At 40.9% G+C, this 22,503-nt stretch overlaps 1 protein-coding gene across 1 annotated transcript; it reads right to left on the bottom strand.

The window, feature by feature from the left end:
- Positions 1-748: 748 nt before the first annotated feature.
- Positions 749-20,963, bottom strand: LOC119885410 (G-protein coupled receptor 22-like). Its single transcript, XM_038695436.1, has 2 exons — positions 20,826-20,963; positions 749-4,529 (listed from the first exon to the last, which is right to left on the bottom strand). The coding sequence occupies exon 2, from the start codon at positions 4,416-4,418 to the stop codon at positions 2,886-2,888; it is 1,533 nt and encodes a 510-aa protein (XP_038551364.1). The 5' UTR covers positions 4,419-4,529; positions 20,826-20,963; the 3' UTR covers positions 749-2,885.
- Between the last annotated feature and the right edge of the window lie 1,540 nt (positions 20,964-22,503).

Below are 22,503 nucleotides of genomic sequence, written 5' to 3'. Positions count from 1 at the left end.
TTTCCCATACTGCCAGGTCTGTAGCGCCCACGCAACACGAAGCCCACGCAAAGTTTTCAAACAGCATGCGGGCAGCTTTTTAACTAGTGCATTCAGTATAGCTCGCTTGGAGAACCACGTAATGAATACTGCCAGGTACTGTAACGTTAGGTGCTCAGTGCCCACTGAGGGCACCTATAGGCCTACTGCACATGGATGCACCCACTAAAATAATACAGGATAGCTTCATCTTAGAAAGTTTAGAGTTGGATTTTACCATGCCAACAGTGACAAGACAATGCTAAAATTAACACATACAAAACGCACCACCTACTCACTATATTATTGGCTGCTTTCTACTTGTTATAAGTGCACAAACAGTATATCAGCAATATCATACGCAAAATGTAGTCTCTGTTCAACACAGACCACAGGGAATCAATAAATGTTCAACATGAGTATGTTTATTTATTGCAACAATGTGTGATTGTGTCCGGGAGGACTTACTGTTCTTTAGCTCAGCAGTATATCACTGTGTGTCCCTTCAGGTACCAAGGGAATAATCATGTGAGCTGTATGAACAGTGCTGCACATTCCCCTCAAAGCAAGTCAAATTCTTCATGAGGAAAAAAGCAGTTATCAAAGCGACACCAGAGGCCAGGTATTTTTTAGCCAGATAAAGCCTGGAAATCCATGGCCCCGGGCTTTTTGGTCATAAACTTACATACATGGATTCATCCAGACATGAGCACAGAACAAAGGCTACAAATCAAGACCTCAGTATTTCATTTTTATTGATATGATTCAACGCTGCATGACGATACATTCACATAAAAACAACACAATGAAGAAAACTTATAAACATAGCATATTCTTGGTGTACATACAATATAATATATATCTTTTTCATGTGTTTACATGAAAACGAGAACACATCAGTTGTGTTTGTGTGTGTGTGTGTGTGTGTGTGTGCGAGAAATCACATGGCCTCTGAAATTGGCCCCAATGTGAGTAAATCATTAGAGCAGTGAACGCACAAGCAGCTAGAACAAAGCCAACAGCAAACACTAGTCCAATTAATAATCCCACCAATCTGTCAGGGATTGGCTGTAGTGACAGTTACTCTCTTGTGTTTGCTGGACAAAAAGGTTGAGTTAACCCGTGGGACCACATGTCTGGATGAGCCAGCTGTAGCGGAAACACTCCTCTAATCTAGAAAAGTCAGTCTATAATCTTGTACAGACCAAGTGAATCGAGCTGTAGATTTCGCATGTAATAAATTTAGATCTGGTCAGTATTTACAACGTGTACCTGAATTATCATTTCAAGAGCAGTGCATTATTTCAGCATGCCAAAATCCAAATCTGAACAGAGACACCTTAAAAATAATGCTATCCAATACAACAGACCTACAATTTTTCATGAGACTGTAAGTATTTTTGATTACTGACTGTTTTGGTCCGTCACCTATACATTTTACAGTGTCAACCCAACTAACTACTTCCGCACAGCCAGCTGACTTTACTCATACTTATTTTCTTTTTTATAAAACATAAACATTTAATAAAATATATTTTTTTTACTATTTAGAGAACTAGTAAGACATTTTGGGAAATCTCTGAAAATCCTGTGTTTTACTGTGCTTCATGCTTATTCACAACATCTTTACACTAAATATGAAGTTACTGTCAGCAGCCGGTTATGTTATCTTAGCATAAAGATTTGAAAAGGGGTTAAGAACTAGCCCGGCTTTGTCTGAGGGTAACATGTTATATCACATTTTTTTTGGTCAACACAAAAACTAAAGTGTCAAAAGAGGCGTTTTTGCTCAGGCAGAGCCACACTAGCTGTTTCCATCTGTTTCCACTCTTTGTGTTAAACTACATTAAGCGGCTGTTGGCTGTAGCTTCATATTTAATGCACAGATGTGAGAGTGGTATCAATATCTCATCTAACTCCCTGCAAGAAAGCAAATCAGCATATTTCCCAACATTTCAAACTATTACTTTGAACAATACCGTCTCTCAGCAGTACATGCCAAACATTAATGAGATATTACACCATTTTATATATTTGGGGAGCAAAAAAGTTGCACTCATGACAAAGCATTGCAAGATTTTAACACTGTAACACTGACTGTTTAAAAACTACTTAAGCTAAAGCAAAACTGCATTTAATAGTTCACACTAGCCTTTAATTGGTCTCAGACTTTCTCAGCCCACCTACCTAAACCCTGGTACATTTGCATCTCATCATGTATCATATTTCATGTAGTGCTCCCTGTGTCTTGCCAGTAAATATCCAACATGTTCCTCCTTTTGTTCAGAATACACAACATACCATGGGCCAAACTGTGAAGGCAGAGACAATATCAAAAGAGACAATATCAAAAGTAGCCATTTAAATACATTCAAATTGTTTTGTTTTTTTAAATTATTTTGCATGTGTTTGAAATGTATCAACAGTGTTTTTAAAGCTGTCTTGGAGCATTTGAGTAGTTGTCAGATCCAGTCATCTGCGGGCTGAACACATTCTTTGGAGCAGTTAGGTAAGCACCACTGTGAGAACGCACTGTCATACAACTTCACATGTAAACAGGCTTCACTACGTGGCAGAGTGCAAATTATATACACTTTTGTGTTTGTTGTATGATTTTCTCCAGCTGCAGAGTCTGTGCGCACCACAGTGGCGACAGCATCCCACTCTCACTGCTGCCTTAGGTGACTGGTAGCTGTGTCTAGCATGGGCTTGCTGCTGGTGGTTACATTAAAACATCTCCCAGAGGTGGAAATTTGTTTTTCACATTCCTTACACTGGCTTCACGCACCAGTGAGTTTCATAATGGAACACACCTGTGACTCTATTCTGGTTTTTAATTATACTAGCCCAGCCCAAGTGTGTCAGTCTCACAGGACCTCTGCCAGGCAGCGGTCAGTACCTTCGCTTGCTTCCAGACGCACCTGCCGGCTGGTTTTTCTGTTCTCCACCCAGGAGTTGTGTATGACGGTGCCCCCAGGTGAAGGGTCTACCTGGAGCAGGGACACCACCCTCTTCTTAACCTTGGCACGGAGGGCACGACGCAGCTTCTGTCGGGTGAAGGCGTAGAGCAGAGGGTGGGAGACGGTGGTGCCGTAGGCCAGGGCTAAGAACCAGAGGCGTAGGCTGACCAGGGCCTCACTGGGGCCTATGCCCAGGATTAACATATTGGTCACAGAGAGGGGAGCCCAACAGCCCAGGAAGGTGGTGATAATGATAAGGGACATCCTGAACACCCGCCTCTGTCGCTCTCGTCGATCCCTGTGTCGCCGCACTGCCCGCCTCAACGCAATGATGGCCGACACGGAGGCCTGAACGCCCATGGTGGTGGGCATAGGGGTCGCAGCGCCCGTGTCAGAGGTGACAAGGGGGGCAGAAGATGAGAGGGCAGGGGGAGAGGTAGCTGTTGGGGTGGGGGAAGAGATGAGGGGAGGGTGGTTGAGCTGTTTGGTACCATCTGTAGTGCACTGCTCCTCTCCTACCTCCCCACCATGATTCATTCTGAGCCCCACCTTCTTTTTTTTCTGTATCTTGTCGCAGCCCCTGCAGGAGGGGCCCCTGAACCGTTGGTTTTTCTTCATGTGGGAGCCAATGCGGATGTTTAATGCCCTCAGTATTTTGGAGTAGGTGAACAGCATGACTGCCACAGTGGTGAAGAAGATGGGTACCTGCAGGATAAGATGGTAATACATACCCAGGTCTGTGTGGTAGCCCTGCGCGCCAACACACAACAGTGTTCGGTTACGCCATGCTGGCACCACTGTGGCACTGACATCATGAGAGGACAAAGATAGGGGTGTCACCTGCCCCAACTCTTCTGCTCCTTCTCCACCGGACCACTGCACCTCCAAGAATGGGATAAAAAACACAGCTACCGAGGTGACCCAGACGGCAGCCAGGAGCAGCGTTGCTCTATGTGTCGTCAGCAACCTGTTGGCCGGCCGTACTGAGATGTCATATCGGTCCAAGCTAATTACCAGGATGTTGATGGCTGTAGCTATGCTGGCAAAGGTGACACAGGCTTCATGGAAGCAGCATAGCAGAGCCAGATCCGGTCCTGGAGGCAACAGCACAACCACCAGGGTGAGGGGTAGACACAGCAGACACACAGCCACATCCAGCACATGCAGATTGACAGTCACCATATTGCTCACCGAGTCCACTAAATTGGACTGAGAGCAGTAGAGGACCAGCACTGTCAGGTTGCTGCTGAAACCCAACACCAGCTCCAGCATGAGGAAGGTGGTGAGTGACACCTGGAAGCCCAGCGAGTATGGCATGTACCAGGACGCGGGGCTGCTGGACGAGCCCCCTGGAACCTGGACTCCCATTCCCTCCAGGCCAGCCTCAGTCCCAACCCAGTCAGTGGTGGCTGGGCCTGGGGTGTAGTTGTCAGTCTCCATGGTGACCTCTCACTCCTCGTATATTGTGTCTGTCACACGGTTGATGAGCTCCCATGATGCCCCAGACTGAGCCTCCATGATGCAGGGATGAATAACAGCTGGGTGAAAGCACTGGGGAGACAGGAACACAATTCAGACAGATGAGAAATGAACTGTTGAGGAAAACACATCCTGGCTCTCATAGCATGTCAGACATCTATCTATCTATCTATCTATCCATCTATCCATCTATCTATCTATCGTTATAAATATGCATATATCCACACCAGGGTCTGCAGATTGAACAGATGCTGCATTATGCATAAATCCAGCCTTCAATCTGTCTCCTTTCAGTATCTCTGATTAGGAACATGGCTCAGCCTCAACCTGAGACCTGCACACAAATTGCCCTCTCAGTAAAGCTAATGGTACACGGGGCAACTTTTTGAGCAATGTTGCTGGGCAATGTTGCTAGGGGCAGGTCCGACTATGTTTTGAACAGATAGCGGCGGTGCGGGTGGAGGAGTGTTGGGGGAAGGGGATTACGGTAGTAATCTTTACTCATTACCACTGACGGCAATGTTGCCCAGCACGATTGCTCTAAAAGTTGCTCTGTGTATCATCAGCTTAAGATTAGTAATTCAGCAATTTACACACAACTGTTTATGATCTCTGCTCTGCCAGCTGTGGCAGACCATATGCTTTTTTTTTACAGTAAAATACCTCTACTGCGAAAGGACTATATTTGTTAAGGGTTGGGACTCAGAAGGTGTTTAGTTTAGCTTTGCATAAGGACCGGATGCAGGGGAAAACTGCTTGCCTGGCTCTGTCCGGTATGTCTACCGGCACTTCTTAAGCTCTCTAACCAACATGTATCTTGTCTGTAAGAAATCGTTGGTTGACCAGCAAACTCACGGTAGCAACAGCATTGTTGGTCAAGAAATAGTTCCACCATGCATCTCCCTGTAAAACCACACATTTTATATTTATATTTCTTTAAAAACTTGTAGCACCTATAGTCTTATTTGGATTTATCAGCTATGTATGATGATATTATGCCAGTTGAGAGAAGTCACTATGTTTAGAGATTTGGACCTTCACAGGGAAAATTCATCTTCTGTATCTTGTTAATGGCACAACAAATTGCAGGTACATTCGCAGAAATTCTTGAAGAACATTTTTTGTTTTTCTTCACTTTATAGGTTAGTTCTCCCGTTCTGTTTAGAATAATTCAGATAAAACAGTGAACTAAACTTTAGCATCAGCATCAGAAAACTTACATTTAATTTTTATCTAGTGTCAATCCATGTTGTAAAAGATACATTTGGGACTTGGGAATTTTCATGCCTTTTAAGTCTTTCTTTAATAACAAATGGCTTTGCATGGAGGACAAAAAACACTCATTCTGTTGAAGTTACAAGTACTGATTACACTTCAATAACCTAAACTGACAAACAGTCAGTCAAGACTAGTGTTAGCAGCTGTTATTCAGTGCTACAGAGGTCACTGATGACTTTTGTTGGTACTGGTATGCACAAGACAGTCTCTCCCTCTTGTATTGACAACCACAAGATTAAAGCCGTGTAAGGTGTGTAAACCGCAGTTGCAGTCATTGATTATAACGTGGCTATGGATTGCACCCGAGGGAAAACAATTGAATGATTAAAATCACAGCTTACTTTCCTCTAAATTCATCAAGAAGTGAAAAGCATCAAATTCATTAAAAATTTGAAGACAAACCCCCATGTCAAATGTGCAGGAAACAAACAACCCTACAAATCAACTCTTAACTATCAACCTCTGGCAACAACACATCCATTCGAGGGATGGACTCATTTTCTCCCAGTTTCTGTTACCAAGGCAACTACACTACAAGGGTCTAGATTAATAAGGACGTAGGTGCTGTAGTGTTGAAGTGTGTGACGCCGAGCTCTTTGGTGACACCACGCTAGTGACAGTGAGAGTAGTAGAGTTAAAACATCTCTCAACTGCAAAACAGAGAGCTGGTGCATTCCCATGGAAAAGATAAGGGAGACAAAAAAAACATTCTGGTCATTGGTCTGGAAATGACAGGAAAGTGCAATTATAAAACCTTCTGCTACTTATTTATTTAATATCACCCCTAATAATCCATATTACCATGTCTTCTTGTCTTTTGACTTTCATGTGTTCCTGTTTTCCCTGGGTATTGTAAACAGCAGCATGTGGGAGGAAATGGAAGGCTCCTGAGATCAACAGCACTTGTCTTTAAACTATTTTCAGTAATATAAGCAAATCACAGACTTTATGGTAACAAGAGACGAGTTTCTGCAGTGCTGCCTAAATTAGTGAGTAAACAGATGGCAGATATAGATTTACGGTTTTGTTTTAAAACTAAGAGATATCCCATGGGACTGTAAGGAGAAAGGAAAAGAGAGACACTGGGTAAAGTAAAGAGAAGAAAAAAAACAGCAGGTCGGATAAAAACAGCCAGTAAAAACTGAGGGTGTGCATGAGCACAGCCCTGCAGCCACTTTGCTTGACTTGTGTTGGAGGCTTCCAGCTGGTCTGATCGTGAGCAGACTGTCTGATTGCCACCAAGGGCTGAAATTGGGGTGAAAGTAAAGTTAAGGGGGCATGAGGGGGGATTTGGTGGTGGGGGTGGGGGATTTGGATGGAGGCTGGAGAGAAATGGAAATGTTGAGAAGTAGTAGAATCTTGCTTAAGAGTGGGCATGCAACACCTGAAACTAGGACATCTGAAATGCCTGCTGGAGAGCTGAGACAGATTACAGAAAATGTGAGGGAAGGAAGTAGAAAAAAAGAGCGAGCCAGCAGCACTGGTAAACAAGATGTCCCAGGGAGCAGAGGTGGAAGCTTTTTTCCCCCAACTCTAAAGTCTTACATCAGCCCTCCCCTAACTGCTGCTGGTTTCCTGGTTGCATCCAGTCCCCAACAGACCGCTTCAGTCCCAGAAGACTCTCATGATTACCAGAGTGAAAAGCTGCATGATGACTGCACAGGTGAATTGCTTAGTCCAGGAAAGATGGCCAGATATTCATCCAATCTTAAAATCGCAGCAGAAAAGCAATCTGGTCTTATAATGACACAGCAGCTGATGAATACTGGAGCTCAGGGTTTTCCTGTAAAATAGGGATTAAATGTTTGGCTGGGAATTTCTACTGTTAGTTTTTTGCTTGAAAAAAAATTCAGTTACATTGGTTTTCTGTATGTACCACAGTTTCATCTCTCTGTAGATTAAAAAGTTGAGTTGCAAAGGGCATTCATATGAAGCAAAAGTGTGTAAAATCAATCATTATGACCCTGCTTTGACCCAAAGGGCTTTAAGTCTGACCATGGAGAGCACTGTGTTGTTTCACACTGTTCTTCATCCACAAGTTGGTTATTAATAATGTTTTCCCTCTTTGAAAAACCTGAATCTGAATGACTACAGGGCTGGTCCACGGTAAGGCTTTGCAAGGTGCTGTTTGCATTACTAAATACAGATGAAACCTTGTCAGAAAAGAACACCACCACTCCTGCTAAGTAGCTACCTGAGTCAGAGTGTGAAAACAGGTGCATTTCAGAAGGTGGCTTCCTAATTAAGTCGCCTGCAAGACGGAGACGCTCACCAGGGAGTCCTCCAGGTGACTGTGTGCACAACCATTTTCTAGCTTTGCAGAAGGCAATAATGTCAGTTGGTCCCTGACATTTTGAGGACCAGTACAAGGTCACATCAAGGTGATTAATCTCAGCAACACCTTCTCCCTGTACCTTTTGACAATGTAATGAGGTAGCATGTGAGCGCAATAGGACATTTTCATGGAAAACTGGATATCGGGTGATGATGTTGAGAACCAATCCTTCTACCAGCATCGCTCACCAAAAAACATACGTATGTAATTAGTGCGCTTTAGAGGTAGGTGGATCTTGTTACCTGTGTAAAGAATCAGGCTAGCTGTTTCCTCCTCTTCCCAGTGTATATGCTAAACTAAGCTAACTTATACTAACTAGCTAGTTTACTCCAGCTTCATATTTACTGTATTTTCCATCTAACTCTAGGCACAAAGGGGAATACTAATATTATAATATATAATAACTATTACTTTAACCAGGATAGCAAAAACGCCTTCACACACAAAGGGTCAAATTAAATCCCAGGAAGTGCAAGCCTTCACAGAATACATCAACTCTTTGGACAGTGACATCAAGTTCACACAAGAAGATGTCGGCAACAACAGCTTGGCCTTCCTTGACTGTGTCGTACACATTGAAGAGGACAAGAGCCTGCACATTGTATACATGAGTATACACGAAACCCACACACACAGACCTACTTTTCGATTCCCACCACACAATGGAGCACAAGCTAGGTGTCATCAGGACCCTGCACCACTGAGCTGACAACACACCAACAAGTGCCAATGCCAAGAAAAGGAAGACAGAGAGGACAGATAGTTTGAAGGAGGTGTCAAGGAAGCCATTTACACCCGGGTCGAGAAACCATAACTTAACAGGGGAGGAGGTCTGCAACACCACTTATCCCCCACTTATAATGCTGTCCTTTCATCACTTCCTAGGAAACTAAACAAACGTTCACTTTTGACCTCAGGTGAGATGGCCTCGGGTGACTCCCAGCGACCGTAACAACTGTCATTACAACAACCAGGAGCACTAACGAACCAGCGGGATCGATCATCTCTGTGGGGTCTTGAGAATGACCCCACAGAGGTTAAATAGCTGAGTTTCCCTACCAGCCAGTCAGAACTGAAGAAGTCTCTCGTATGAGAGACAAAATGTCTTGGAGGGTCTTCAACAAGTCCAGTTGCCCTTGATTTTAACCTTCCTTTGATAATGACCTGGATGACTGAGAACCTAAAAATGTCTGGTCATATCTGGCAACAGTTGATGCCTGTTATTTTCAGTGCAATATGCATTATATAATTGTATTCATTTTATTTTGCATAGCACTTGATATCACACCTGGGTCCTAATCCCTAATCCTTTGTTTTTGATTCACTTGGTAGGCGTGTATCTGTCTTTTGTTTGATCTTGTTTTTGCTCTATTTATATGTTAATATTTACAATGTTTAATAGGATATTTTTCATACCACCTGTTTGTGGATACTTGTTTTGTTGCTGTTTGATCTTGTTTAATGGCAACGTTCTTCAAATAATTGAGTCGAAAGTTAAAACATTTCAGCGATTTAGAAGCTAAAATAGTAGACATCAGGTTTTTCTAACAGACTTAAAAGGCAAGTGCTTCTTTCTACGTCCTTTATTTTATACCATTGCCCAACAACCACACATGGAGAAATCCTTTATGAAGATGATCGCCAATATCAGAATGTGCCTACCACTACTGGCCCAACCGCGACTGCGGGTTGGGAAACGTAAGAATGCAGGTTGAGGCAAAGTGCAATAAACATATAAATTACATCAATCCATTACAAAACAACTCCTGAAACACCAGAGACTTATCTGATAATATAATGGAAACATGTGCATCAATTCTTTAGAAGGGAGGTTAATTCACAAACTGGTACACCACATCCAGAACTACCACTTTCCACACAGATCTAAGTGATGCTCTACAAAGCTTTCGGCTCTGGTGTAGGAAGTCAAAAAATATGTGACAAGAGACTGTATAGCATGTATAATTGAACAGCTATAGTCACATCAGAATTTCCCAGAAGCACTGGCACAAAGATTAAAAAGATGAATGGCAGTGAAGATAATCTTGCTATCCCTGTGAGACAAGCTGATGTAACAGGTTGTCAAAATGGCATATAGTGAAACAGCCATGTTAGCGTCTCTGTGAGAGTGTACTAAGGCACTGGGGTGCTTTAAGCTAAATTCTGAAGTCAGCATGCTAACATACTGATGTTTAGCAGGTATAATGTTTACCATGTTCACCATCTTAGTTTAGTTTTTCATGTTAAAATGCTAACATTTGCTCATGAGCGCTAAAGTACATCTGAGGCTGATGGGAATGTTTTGCAGGTTTTAAAAGTTTTACAGTTATTTGAACCATCAAAACAAATTAAGCCGCTGATGGCACTAAATAAAAAGTCAGGTGAGTTATTACAATTCCTCCTGAGGGGAACATGAATACCTGTGCCAAATTTAATGCCAATCCATCAAATTGTTCAGTCTGGACCAAAGTGGGGGACCAACCGACATTGCTGAACTGAAACAAAAATCTGTTGGAACAACAAGTACATCAGTTGAACATAGTAAAATCATGTTTCACTAACTTACTGAAAATGATTTATCCATGTTAAATACAATAAATCCTTTTTGTTAAGCTAACATGAGATTTTTCATGTCAACTTAAGATATTTTACTATGTTCAGTATATTGAATTACTATCTGTTAAAGTAACACAACTTCTTTATGTAGTTTAAACACAGTGTTTACAATGTTCAGTCAACATAATCTGCAATTTTATCGAAGGCACTTAAATGGGCCAAAAGCAGGACAATATCAGGAGAGCAGCTAACATCCACCAAAGTTAGAAGCTAAGAGGAACACTGCATACCTAAACAGAACAACAACAAAGACAACTTTATAGACTGATAGAGATCCAGACATTTATGCTTGTTGGAACAAAACACAGACAACAAACCTATAGATGACTGTCCGGATGAAGATACCCAGTGTTTTGTCAAAGGCCCTTATCCACACTACTCTGTTTTAGTTTACAAACGGAGAATTAAAACAAATATGATCTCCGTCCACACTAGCGTTTTAAACGCACATCTATTGGCCGTTCAGGTATACTGGCATGCTCGTGCCAGTGTAAACATGAAGCAGATGGTCTCTTCCTAGTTACAGAAGATTTGGCGAAAGAATAAATAAATACAGACGAAGAATCAGACCAGTTTTCTTTTTTTGCATGCACCAATAACGAGCTGGGACTGTTACTGAATGTAACGGGAGTGTAGCAGCGTAAACATACTGGGAGTCATCGCAAAGTAAATTACGACATGCACAGAACAAGTGTAGGCAGATAAGTGTTTCTGCTTTGCATGACTTATAAGACCCAATCAGAGAGTCGAGCGTTTCTAAAGTCCTCCGTTTCCAAACTTATCCATTTTAGGTCTTTGTTTTCGCCATTGTAATCTGGACGGGAGGTGCAAACGTAGCAAAAGGTCTCTGTTTTAATTCGAAAACGCAGTAGTGTGGACGGGGCCTAACTCAGACTATTGAGGCCTCAGTGTGTGTGTTTTGTGTGTGTGTGTGTGAGTGTGTGTACACACACACACACATTATATTGAGCTTTAGAACGTGTTTTTGCACAGAACAAGGGCTTTTTGTCTCCCATCTCTAACACTGTAGTCATTTTGGGAATAGAGATTTTCACAGCCAGTACAGATGAAGACGAATGATTACAGAAACAAACAACTCTTTAAACCTAAATATGGCATGTTGCACTAACATCATATGATATATGAAACTATCTTAATCTAAAGCATTTGATCCCTGATGTCTCACATTTAAATTAAATTTAGCTGCTTGTCGTGTAAATAAAGATTTGGATATTCACATCAGAATCGAAAGCCTTCTAAAAGATGAATGATTTCGATTTCTCTTGTGCACAGTTAATGACTGCTGCCAGAACTGACACATTCTGAAAAATCCTAGATCACTAACATGTTGACTTCTGAATAGTTGGCATGGAATGGCGGTAATAAACACATACTGCATTTATCAAAAAAAAAGAATAATACAGACATAACAGACATAAAAATATTGTACAACAGCAATTTATTAAGGTGAGCTAATAATAAAAACACCCATTAAACTACTAAAGTTAGTGAGCTGAAGTAAAATAGGTAGTAATAGAAATTGCATATAATTTAACCCTTTAAATTAATTGTTTTGTTTTTCCAATATCATAATTTAACTCCTATGAATTTAATTCACATAGATACAATAACAAAATAATTGTTAAAGTAATTTTATTTTTCCAAGTTAAAATTTTTTATGACACCACAGTGAGAGTCTTTGGAGCATCACTCAATGTAAATTACATTTAAAATTAAAATTACATTTTTCCTCACACATCAAATTGAGTGTGGCAACAACAAAGACTTTGGAGTAAACACAGAGGTCAATCAGTGCCCTTGGCTTGAATCAAAAAACAGATGTATAATTTAGTACTGCTCTTGTCTGCTGTGACTTGAAATGAAACACTCATTTGTTCTCACACATGTACAAAAAGCTAATCCATGTCTCTCTGTAGAGAGACAATTAATGTATTACTGTTGCATAAACATTTGCACACATTTAGTGAAACATCAGTGTGAAGGTTTTAAAAGCTATTCGAGGGCTAATATTAGCATGGCTAGTGAATGGTAGCTAAAATATGCATTAACATTAACATGCTCAAGTTGCTTGCTGGCAGATAAACTGGATAACAGCTTGGTAAAAATAACGCATATTAACAGATCATCTCTAACTTTAACTGATTTGATAAGCTTCATTTACCTTCACTGTGTAGAAAGGGAGAGTGTGTGAATGGTCCTTGTGGCTGTTGAGCCTGTTCATTCATCTCAATATGATTGAGACTAGTAGACTTTACATACCTCAAGTTTGAAGAAATGATTTCTATAAGATTTAATCATGTTAAAAAAAGAAATATAAATGAATTGTGTATACTAAATGCATATTTGTAAATTCAACAATCCATCATCTCCGCCAGCAATGCAAATAGTAATCATCATTTAAAGTAAAGTCAGCTTTATATTCTTTGCTTCCAAAATAAGTTAGCAAGAGTCACTAATACCTTCTATTTTTACTGTAATATTAAACCTATTATGTTAAACTAGCAATATATTTATCAGCAAACATATCCACATATATTTCTCTTCACATAGCACACTATCTTAAAGCGTCACAGGGTTATAGCATTTTGAAGTGAATCAGTTCATTAAGATGCAAAGTTATGCAGCAAGGTGCCTGAAAATCTAATCAGACCGTCAACTCAACCGAGGGAAGCTGTGGGGAATATATGAAGTATATGTCATGTACTGTTGTTGAGAGAGAGTCAGACGTCACTGGGGTCGCAGGACAGGAAAAAATTTAATGATCAGAGCAGGGATTTAATGATCATATTTTATTCTAATGGATATGTAATGAGATTTTAATCCCATAACATTAAGGTGACACTACAATAGAAGTTATAAAAAAGACAACATCTATCTTCAGTGTTTGTCCTCCAGGACTCTCATCATTCCACTTTTTGTTTAAAAATGGCAGCTTCAGTCACTTGTCATGACAATGACACCACAAAGGTTTGCAGAGCATTGATTCAAACAAGACATTACTTAGGACAAAGCAGTGCACAAGAATTAGAAACGACAGCATTCAAGCCTGACAGTCTTCAATGTGAGGTGGTGAGTGATGACAAAACAGAAATGCCGGAGTCAACATGAGGACACAGAACATCTATACAATACCTCCATACAATAAACACCCACCAGCATGTGTGTGTTAGTGCGTATATGCACACGAGTGTAATTAGACTCCCTATTGAGATATCAAGCTGTTATTTCAGCGCTGTCTCCAGTCACACCGCCATGATGGAGACAAAATGTCATGTCAGAGCCAAACACTTGCAGGTCACTGCTCATCCTCAGCGCAGCTGGCCTGGGAGAGCAAGACACACACATCTATTTTACTACGTCCATGCACACACACACACAGTTGTACAACAGAACACCTACTGAGTTGTCTTGTAGCTGTAAATGAATACAGAGAGGACGAAAGTATCATTCAGAGCAGCACTGGAGTGTATCTCAGGGTTATAAATGTTGGGGATTATTTTCTCTGCCAGCAGATGAAATGTAAAACAAATATGAATCGAATATACAGAATTTCCCACTGAATCTCACTTACAGCTTTTTGACTTTGACCTTCAGATGCGAAGACTACTACTACAGAGACATTATGTTTACCATATTTAAGATGAGTATTATCATCATTGTCAAATGTTATGAAAAAAAATGTAAATAAATAGTTCTAAACCACCAATAAACCATTTTTATACATGGTTATGGACACAAAAAGCATTAAACATGACTGCACATGCCTATTTGTGCTGTTTGTGTACATTTGAAGTTCATATGGTTGACACAATGCGCCACAACATACAGTATATATATATTTTATATTATCACATTGTAGAAATTAAAGCTGATCTCTCACTATACGCAGCACCTCTGCCTTTTTGAAACAAGTATAATCTTTCATTGTTATTGACCATGTAGGATTTAACATTGCAATAATCTATGAGGTCATTTGACAATGCAATCCCAAACAAGGTCCATTTACCTTGTTTTTTCTGAAGCTTTCAACCTTATCTCCTGGTCTTCGTGTAAACAAATGCATCTCCATGACAACTGAGCAAACTCCATCCACTGATGACCAGGTGGTGCGGCTGAAAGTGCCAGAAAAATTAACAAGTGGACCTTGAGTTCAAGGTCAAGAATGAACTTTCATGCATATGAGGTTGAGTGCGTGATCATAGCCAGCCTAGTATCATCAAAAGATTTCTTAAGTCATTTGGCATGGGATTCCATTTTGAATATTTGGCTTTTCGCGTGTCATTTCACACCATTTAGACTGCATTTACGCCTATTGTCACAGGTAAAACAGCGTGAGTGGGATATAAATAGCCATGAAAGTTAAAGTGACCATATTTCTGAAATGAAAATCGGGGACATTTTTGGTTTGGTGGTCAGTATGTCATAAAAAATATTATGTTATTATATATTAAATAAAAAGGGTGGACAATTTTGGTGTGTTTCTTTTTGAGGCAGAATCTACCTTTCAGTCAATAAGTAGAAACTGCAATCACTTTCAGGCAAGTGAAATACTGCATGTTATGGGTTGTATTGGCCATTTAAAGGTATTTCAACAGGTAAAAAGGACTGGATTGGTTGGTACACAGCAAATTAAATAATGGTGAGTCACAAGGATAATTGCAGATCACGTCTTTATTTTATATATAACTCAGCAGTACATCATGCTAATTATAGGTTTCATTGCGTTTTCCAAATATAAACAAGGATATTAGACATAGGCCAAACAAACACATAATCCATCTGCAACAACAGGCTTCAATTATTGTCTATAATAACATAACTGTCATGCCTGATTACGCTATAAACTGCAAACACTTATTTGGCCACAATTGTGAGTACGTAAGTATCACATAGTCATACCTTTGCTATTACCACGGATATAAAGTGATGTTTATATGCACGTTATGTCTCTTTGACCCAGATAAAAGCAGCTGTAATTGTAAAGAGACTGGGTGATACAGCTTTAACATGCTGCGTGCACTCCCGCAGACGCCAGTCAGTTTTCTGCAGACGATCACTTTACGGCATGGCACGCTCTACTGTTCAGTCTTTCTGGCCAAGTAAAATCCATACAGTCTATGGTAAAATCTGATTTCAGGTCTGTTATCACCTTATACAGTCTATGATTCCATCCATTGTCAACCACTTATCCTGCGTACAGGGTCCCGGGGGGCTGGAGCCAATCCCAGCTGACATCGGGCGAAAGGCGGGGTATACCCTGGACAGGTCGCCAGCAGTCTATGATTATCACACATTTAAAAATGGGGAAATTTCTGGGGACAGCTCCAGGCGGGAACAGGCCACCAAAACTGGGGACTGTCCCAGGAAAATGGGGACGTCTGGTCACCCTAAAGTCCGACACGTGGTGTAGGGGTTGTCGGGTGGAGAGTAAGTTGGTTCCTGACTCAGGAGACCGGCGTTTGGTTCCCATGTGTAACAAAAATTAAATAAGAAGAGAACATTGCTTTTTGTTTTGTATTTAAGTTACGTAGGTTGCGTAATTTGCGTAAGTTACGTTACATCGTTACGTTACCATGCTCCATCGCATTAGCTACATAGTGTTAGCCACATAGCGTTAGCTACGTTACAGTTTAAGTAGCTAGCTAACTTACAATGTTAGCATTGACATCCCTGACCCCCTGAAGCAACTTACGCAAACCTTAACTATCACTGCCTAAACCTAAGTAATTGATTATATCTGCATGTCGACTGGTTAACCACATCTGTGTTGCTTAGGTCTGTAGGGACTGAACAGAGTGAAATGAGACGCGAAAAGCTTAAAATGCAGGGGCAATTTTAGACCATTTTGAGGGGTGGTTCAGCACCCCTAAATTTCATCTTAGCACCCCTAAAAAATAATACAATATTTTTTTATTATTTTCTGAAAATTCTATTTTTGTGCTCCACTGTTTGAGTTTGGAGAAGTAAGAGAAATGACAACCAATTAGCCTACAGTTTCATATGGCTTTTCCTACATTAAACGGGTTTAATGTCCTAAATACTGACATTTTTCAGTTTCTAATGTTATACTTAATTTTCCACGATGGAGCTGGCGGACCGGTCAGCTGCAGCGGAACGCTGTTGGTGTGTCTGTCAGTCTGCGCCAAACCAATACCTTCACTACTAAGGGGGGATACGAGCGAAAACAGAGACGGTAAATATGACGAAAAGAAAGAAAGAGGGTAAAGAAATATGAGGGGCTAAATATATATTTATATATAGGATTCTCTGGATCTCTGTATGTATATTAGCTGTCAAGGTCAGTGGAGGTGATCCAGAGGGACAGGGTGATGATGGACCCAGTTATGTTGATGAGGAGGGAGAGAAGAAAAAGGAGGAGATGCAGGAGCCGCAGGAGGAGGAGGAGAAGGACAATGGAACCAGAAAAAACAGTGACAGGTACAGGGGCAGTGTTCAAGGCTGAGTAGGCAATCATATGTAGAGATAGACTTAGAGAATGGATTATTGTTATTCACATATATTACTGATGTTCTTCCCATGCATATGTAGCTGTTCAATCAGCAGAGGCAGATGCCTGCACTGGGGAAGCTGAGCCAGGGAGAAGTCTACTGTAAGCTGAAGTAGAGAGATTTGATTTTTATGCAAACACACACACACACACTGCTCTATTTTATGGTACTGTATTGTAGTTTGTGATTATATTATATACATTCTTAATAGGGCCCTGCGATGGACTGGCGACCTGTTCAGGGTGTACCCCGCCTTTTGCCCGATGTCAGCTGGGATTGGCTCCAGGCCCCCGCGACCCTGTACGCAGGACAAGTGGTTGACGAGGGGTGGATGGATGGATGGATGGATGGATGAATTGAAGATGCTGAGATTATGTAAGTAATATAGTAACATTATACTAACAGCTGACTTTAATAACACAAGGTCCAGTGCAGCTGACCTGCCACACTGCTAACAGTGAGCCTAGCTATCAAATAAGATTAAATTTAATGTTAGAATATTATACAAATAGAAGTAATTTATACTCCACAGATTCTGTGAAACCAAAATAAAGATTTTTCTTAACAATTAAATAATAATGACACCCTCCCTCCTCTGAGGGAGTAAACATGAGCCTACAGCTCCACACTGCTGTCTGACCCTAACCACTGACCCCATAGGGGTAAATGACCCCTATGGGGACACTGGGGACATGTCCCCACCATATTTCGAAAGCATTTGTTAAAAATGTTCTGAAAAATAGCTTCCACCAAGAAATGTTAACTAACAAATAAAAATGCTTTGAGAAAAGGTTTATTTGTACTATAACAAAACATGCAATGCAACATAGTTTTCTCTCATATAAAAATATTTCCACCATAAATTGGAGCTGAAAATGCAGAATATTATGAGTTTAATGCTCAAACTCTTCTGGGGGAGGACCCCCAGACCCCCTGCACATATATTTCTGCATCAAATATTCCATCTAAATAGTGCTAAAAATCGTTCTTGTTCATCGTCACGTGTCATGACCCAAATGTATCATCACGCCGCTAATCTGAGCCCTTATCTCTCCACCACTTTTCAACACAAAGTGACGCCCTTGACTAACCCGCTCCGCTCTGCACCAGCTCCTCTCGTAGGCCTACCTATACTCTCCACTGATTAGTGAACACTTTTGCAAGGCATTGTATGCATGATACATTCTCATTAGGGGCTAAGCACCCATAAATGTCTGATCCTAGAATCGCCCCTGTTAAAATGTGTTGACAAGGCACGCCGAAAAGTCCTTAAAAGTGGCGTGCTATTTGTACGCCATCCCATGATATCACGTTGTCATAGCTGTAGCATCTCATCATAGTTTGTAGTGTTGGATTGCATTGTAGTGTAAGATGTGAGTGAATAGCACCAGACATTACCGCCACTGAACACTGAACAAGATTTTAATCCGTATTGTTCATGGATGTTCTAGTATTGTATTAATGTGTAGAGGTCCAGAGTCTGTACATCCTGCTGTGTTTATTACAGGCCTATCATATAATATGGAGAAATAGAGAGAGTGCATTAAGGGGAAATATGAGGAAGAGTAAAATCAAGCAAAAACTCAGCTTCTTCAAGGGACTCTTACTTTAATGTATATATAGATGTATCTTCAAATGACAGCTGAGTGCACATATTGCCAATTCAGTCATTGACCAGAATGCACTTGGTAAACAAATCCATTATTCAGACAGATTCTCTAAAAGGTAGATGGGCATTTCAGGTTTGAGCAAAGCATCCAGGCTCTTACTGAGGGCCTTTGTGTTGTCCTGTTACCTGAATTATTTATTGCCAAGCAGAAATATGGACCTGAAATAGCCAGCCATCGAAAACCTAAGCTTGAGGAAGAAGCAGAGAAGAGAAAAGAAAAGAAAAGGGGGGGGGGGGGGGGGGGGGGTGACAGAAAACAGAAAATGTGTGTGCTGCAACTGACAGATGACAGATGCTGAACAGAGAGCTACTTGGTGAAAAATGATGAGGTTACTTAACTGCAGAAGTAGTCAATTAGAAGACAATGTACCCATTTGTGTGTGAGCTGGCGGCAGCAAGAAAACAGAGGGAATGATGATGTATTGAGACACAAACAGGCAGACACACGTCCTGTCTTTGTGTGTCCTTCATGTTCACAATCAAAGCCGTCCACAGCAGCACATGGGGACGGCGCGCCGGAGATCCAGCTCAAGCCTTTCATCAAGACTTCTCCTTTTTTCTCTGTGCTTTCCTCCACCTCCACACTGTTGTAATGAACACCTCTCTTCTCCTTGCCTGCTGTGTCTAACTGCATTTACTTTCACTTTTACAGTCTTTATTTGTCCCTCCGTACATCTTTTTATTTGTTTTGTTCTCTGGCATAAAATAAACTGTTGCTTGTGATGAAGAGCTGAGAGAGACTGTGTGATGCAGCAGGTGGATAGTATATGAGACTATAAATCCGAGTTATTCGATCTGTGAGGGCAGATTGCAGTAGCCTACTGAAATGCTGAGCAGCATAGTGTCCCATCTAACATAGGCTAACTCTAATGGATGGTTTTTGCAGTTGAATGTAGGCTATTCAAAGAAGACTAAGAAAACCAGTAATCACAGTTAAGAAACTGTAACCAGATGTTTCTTGGTATTTTGCTTTAAAAATTAGGCCTACATGAGTTAGATAAATAGCAGATAGATAGAAACTGACAATCACGTTTTGGATGAAATAAGTCAAAACAGACATGCAGGGGACTAAAAGTTTAACATTTAACATGTGCATCATTAACGTTATGAGGTAAAAGAACAGACCAACGGCAAGTCGTAAACGTTGCTTTTGCTGCTCTTTCTGCTTTTTGAATGATTAGGGGGTTGAACAATTTCTTCCAAGTTGTATTTGGGTGATTTCTACCCGAAGACGCACAAATGCAGAACATCGCAAACACACAGGCAACCACACACGTTGATGTAGCCTACAGTATGCATGCTGGAGATGTTTCCAGCGGACTGCAGTGAGGACTCCCTCAGGAGCGTGGGAGAAATACACAACCTCGGAGCCCGTAACTGTGTCAAGCATCTACTCCCACTTGCAGCCCGTGGTTTATAATAAAACCTTGATTCTGTCCTCTGCTAAATCGATATTTCGTGGAGCTCCGTGTGCTAAAGAGCACACAGAGCGGCGCGCTATGCACTGCACGAAGGGAATGCAAGTACTCATCCTCCATCACATAAACACGTAAAGTTGAATTTAATATGCTTTACCAACGCATTGTTTCCAAAATAAATATGTTGTTAAATATAGCCTACACGAAATATTATAATTAAAAAACGCTGCGTAAAAGTTCAACTAAGGCATTTTTAAGAAGTTAAAACAGAAATTTAAGTGCACGTTTCTGTCATACAAAATGAAAGAACTGTCCTTTTGGATTGGACATGTAAGTTATTGTTTGTCTGGTTTGGTGGAGGCTACCTGTGCCAACTGCTCGCCAAGAGTCTGCGAAAATGTACACTAGCCTACAATTTATTTTTCAGACAAACGGCTGCACAAAATAAAAAAAACTTACTAGTTACTTACGAGTTACTGCAGATTAAAAAGCATTGATTCTTTAGAAAAACTGCACGCTTACCTTTTGTGTTGGAGCCGTGCGCTCACCGATCCATGCCCGCAACCTGTGTGTTGATGGGAAGTGTCCCTTCTGTCCTGTGGAGCAGTCGAGCACATGCTCAGTGGAGCTCCACCAGGGGCCCCCGACACCAGCGCAGCTCAGTGGGACGACCGCCTGCACGGTCTGCAGGCAGAGCTCAGGAGGAGGGAGGTGCAAGATGTGCTACTGTATTAAGGTTATTCAGATCTAAGGTTTACAATTCCAAACTTGTGTGTGATGGTGGTCTTTGAGGTAGAATTTTAAAGCCATAGTCCGAATTTTGGTGGGCTAAATTAATATTCACATTGTTATTGGGGAAGGGGGGTTCTGCTTTCTGGTCTTGGGGAATACAACTGCATATGTAAAAACAGATGTATAAAGCCTCTTATGGCTCCAGAGGGAGCTGGACACAATTTTACCTCAAGTGATGTCACTTAAATCAGCATGCATTGGGGTTTAACAATACAAGTCTAAAAATGAAAGAAAAAAAAAATGCGTTCCAGACAACTCGAGAACTCAAAATGTCGGACCGACTAGAAAAAGTACGCTAGATAGCCACTCAAAGTCAGAGTTCCTACTTGTGAACTGGGGGAAAATCCACTTCATGAAGAGGCAGGAGTCTGACATCACACAGCAATGGCAGCACCCATGGAAGCGCATATTGTAAAACCGACAACTAACAGGCACCATAAAGTATATCTGTCTGCATTAATAATGTTAAAATAATATAGGCCTACTGGCATGGTAAATAATCTCTGAAAGTCACCTTCTCTGCCCCAAAGGTAGGCAACTTGGGAAAGCATTAAAAATGCAGTTAAAACATTAGGAAATGTACAAATGTATTGCCTTTAGCAGATTATCTACTGATGTAGCTAGACTAGAACACAGTTAACAGTAACATATTTATATCACTATCTTTTTAATTCATACCAAGTGAGTACACTTGGTATGAATTGACCTGTGATTTCAGTTGGAAATTTCAACTGGGAGATTCCAACTTCGACTGAAACACAGAAAGAAGTGAGCTTACCAGATCTCTTTAGCCCACTTCTCATCTCTGCTTGAGGCCAGCAGCTTGAGGCTACATTAGCATGCAATGCAAGTATTCTGAGTTTGAGCATCGTGGGTAATGGTGACAGGTTTTGATAAGAAGTAGACTGTAAGGAATAAAAAAAAAAAAAACAGTACGGCTGGTTCTGCTGTTTCAATTTAGATCCTTTTTTATTGTCATGAGTCTAACAAGGTCATAGGAGTGCAAATGCTACATCAGTGTAGTACACTTTTACAAATAAAAATCTACATTTCATCATTATGATTACAGGCCTGTTTTATTGCTGTGCAAACAAACCAATATCATCATCAGAAAGTACTAACTTCTGTTGTCTTGTGTTACTGTTAGAAACCCCGGTCAATTAATTTGGGAGCAATAGAAGGCTGAATTGAGTGTTTTTTTGTGGTTTTGTTGAAGTTTGGATCAGAGGTTGTGTCTTCTAATGATCACAGAATACAGTAAAGCTATAATTTGGAGCTCATATTTCAAGGTCAGCCACGACAACAGCAGTGCATGGTTGAACATTTTTAGCATGAGCATCTGCACACTGTGAAGGAGGCTCAGAATCAAATCACTCGCCAACCAGTTCAACAGAAACCAATCTAAATG

The sequence above is a fragment of the Micropterus salmoides genome, unplaced genomic scaffold (assembly GCF_014851395.1).
Source record: "Micropterus salmoides isolate LMB-PRFRI ecotype aquatic unplaced genomic scaffold, ASM1485139v1 Ms_hic_scaffold_4, whole genome shotgun sequence".
NCBI lineage: Eukaryota > Metazoa > Chordata > Actinopteri > Centrarchiformes > Centrarchidae > Micropterus > Micropterus salmoides.
The sequence above is the reverse complement of the archived record's forward strand: the minus strand, read 5'-3'. Positions and strand labels throughout refer to the sequence as shown.

Bases quoted from the DNA above. Each gene is read 5' to 3' on its own strand.
- LOC119885410 (XM_038695436.1), bottom strand. From the start codon at position 4,418: ATGGAGACTGACAACTACACCCCAGGCCCAGCCACCACTGACTGGGTT.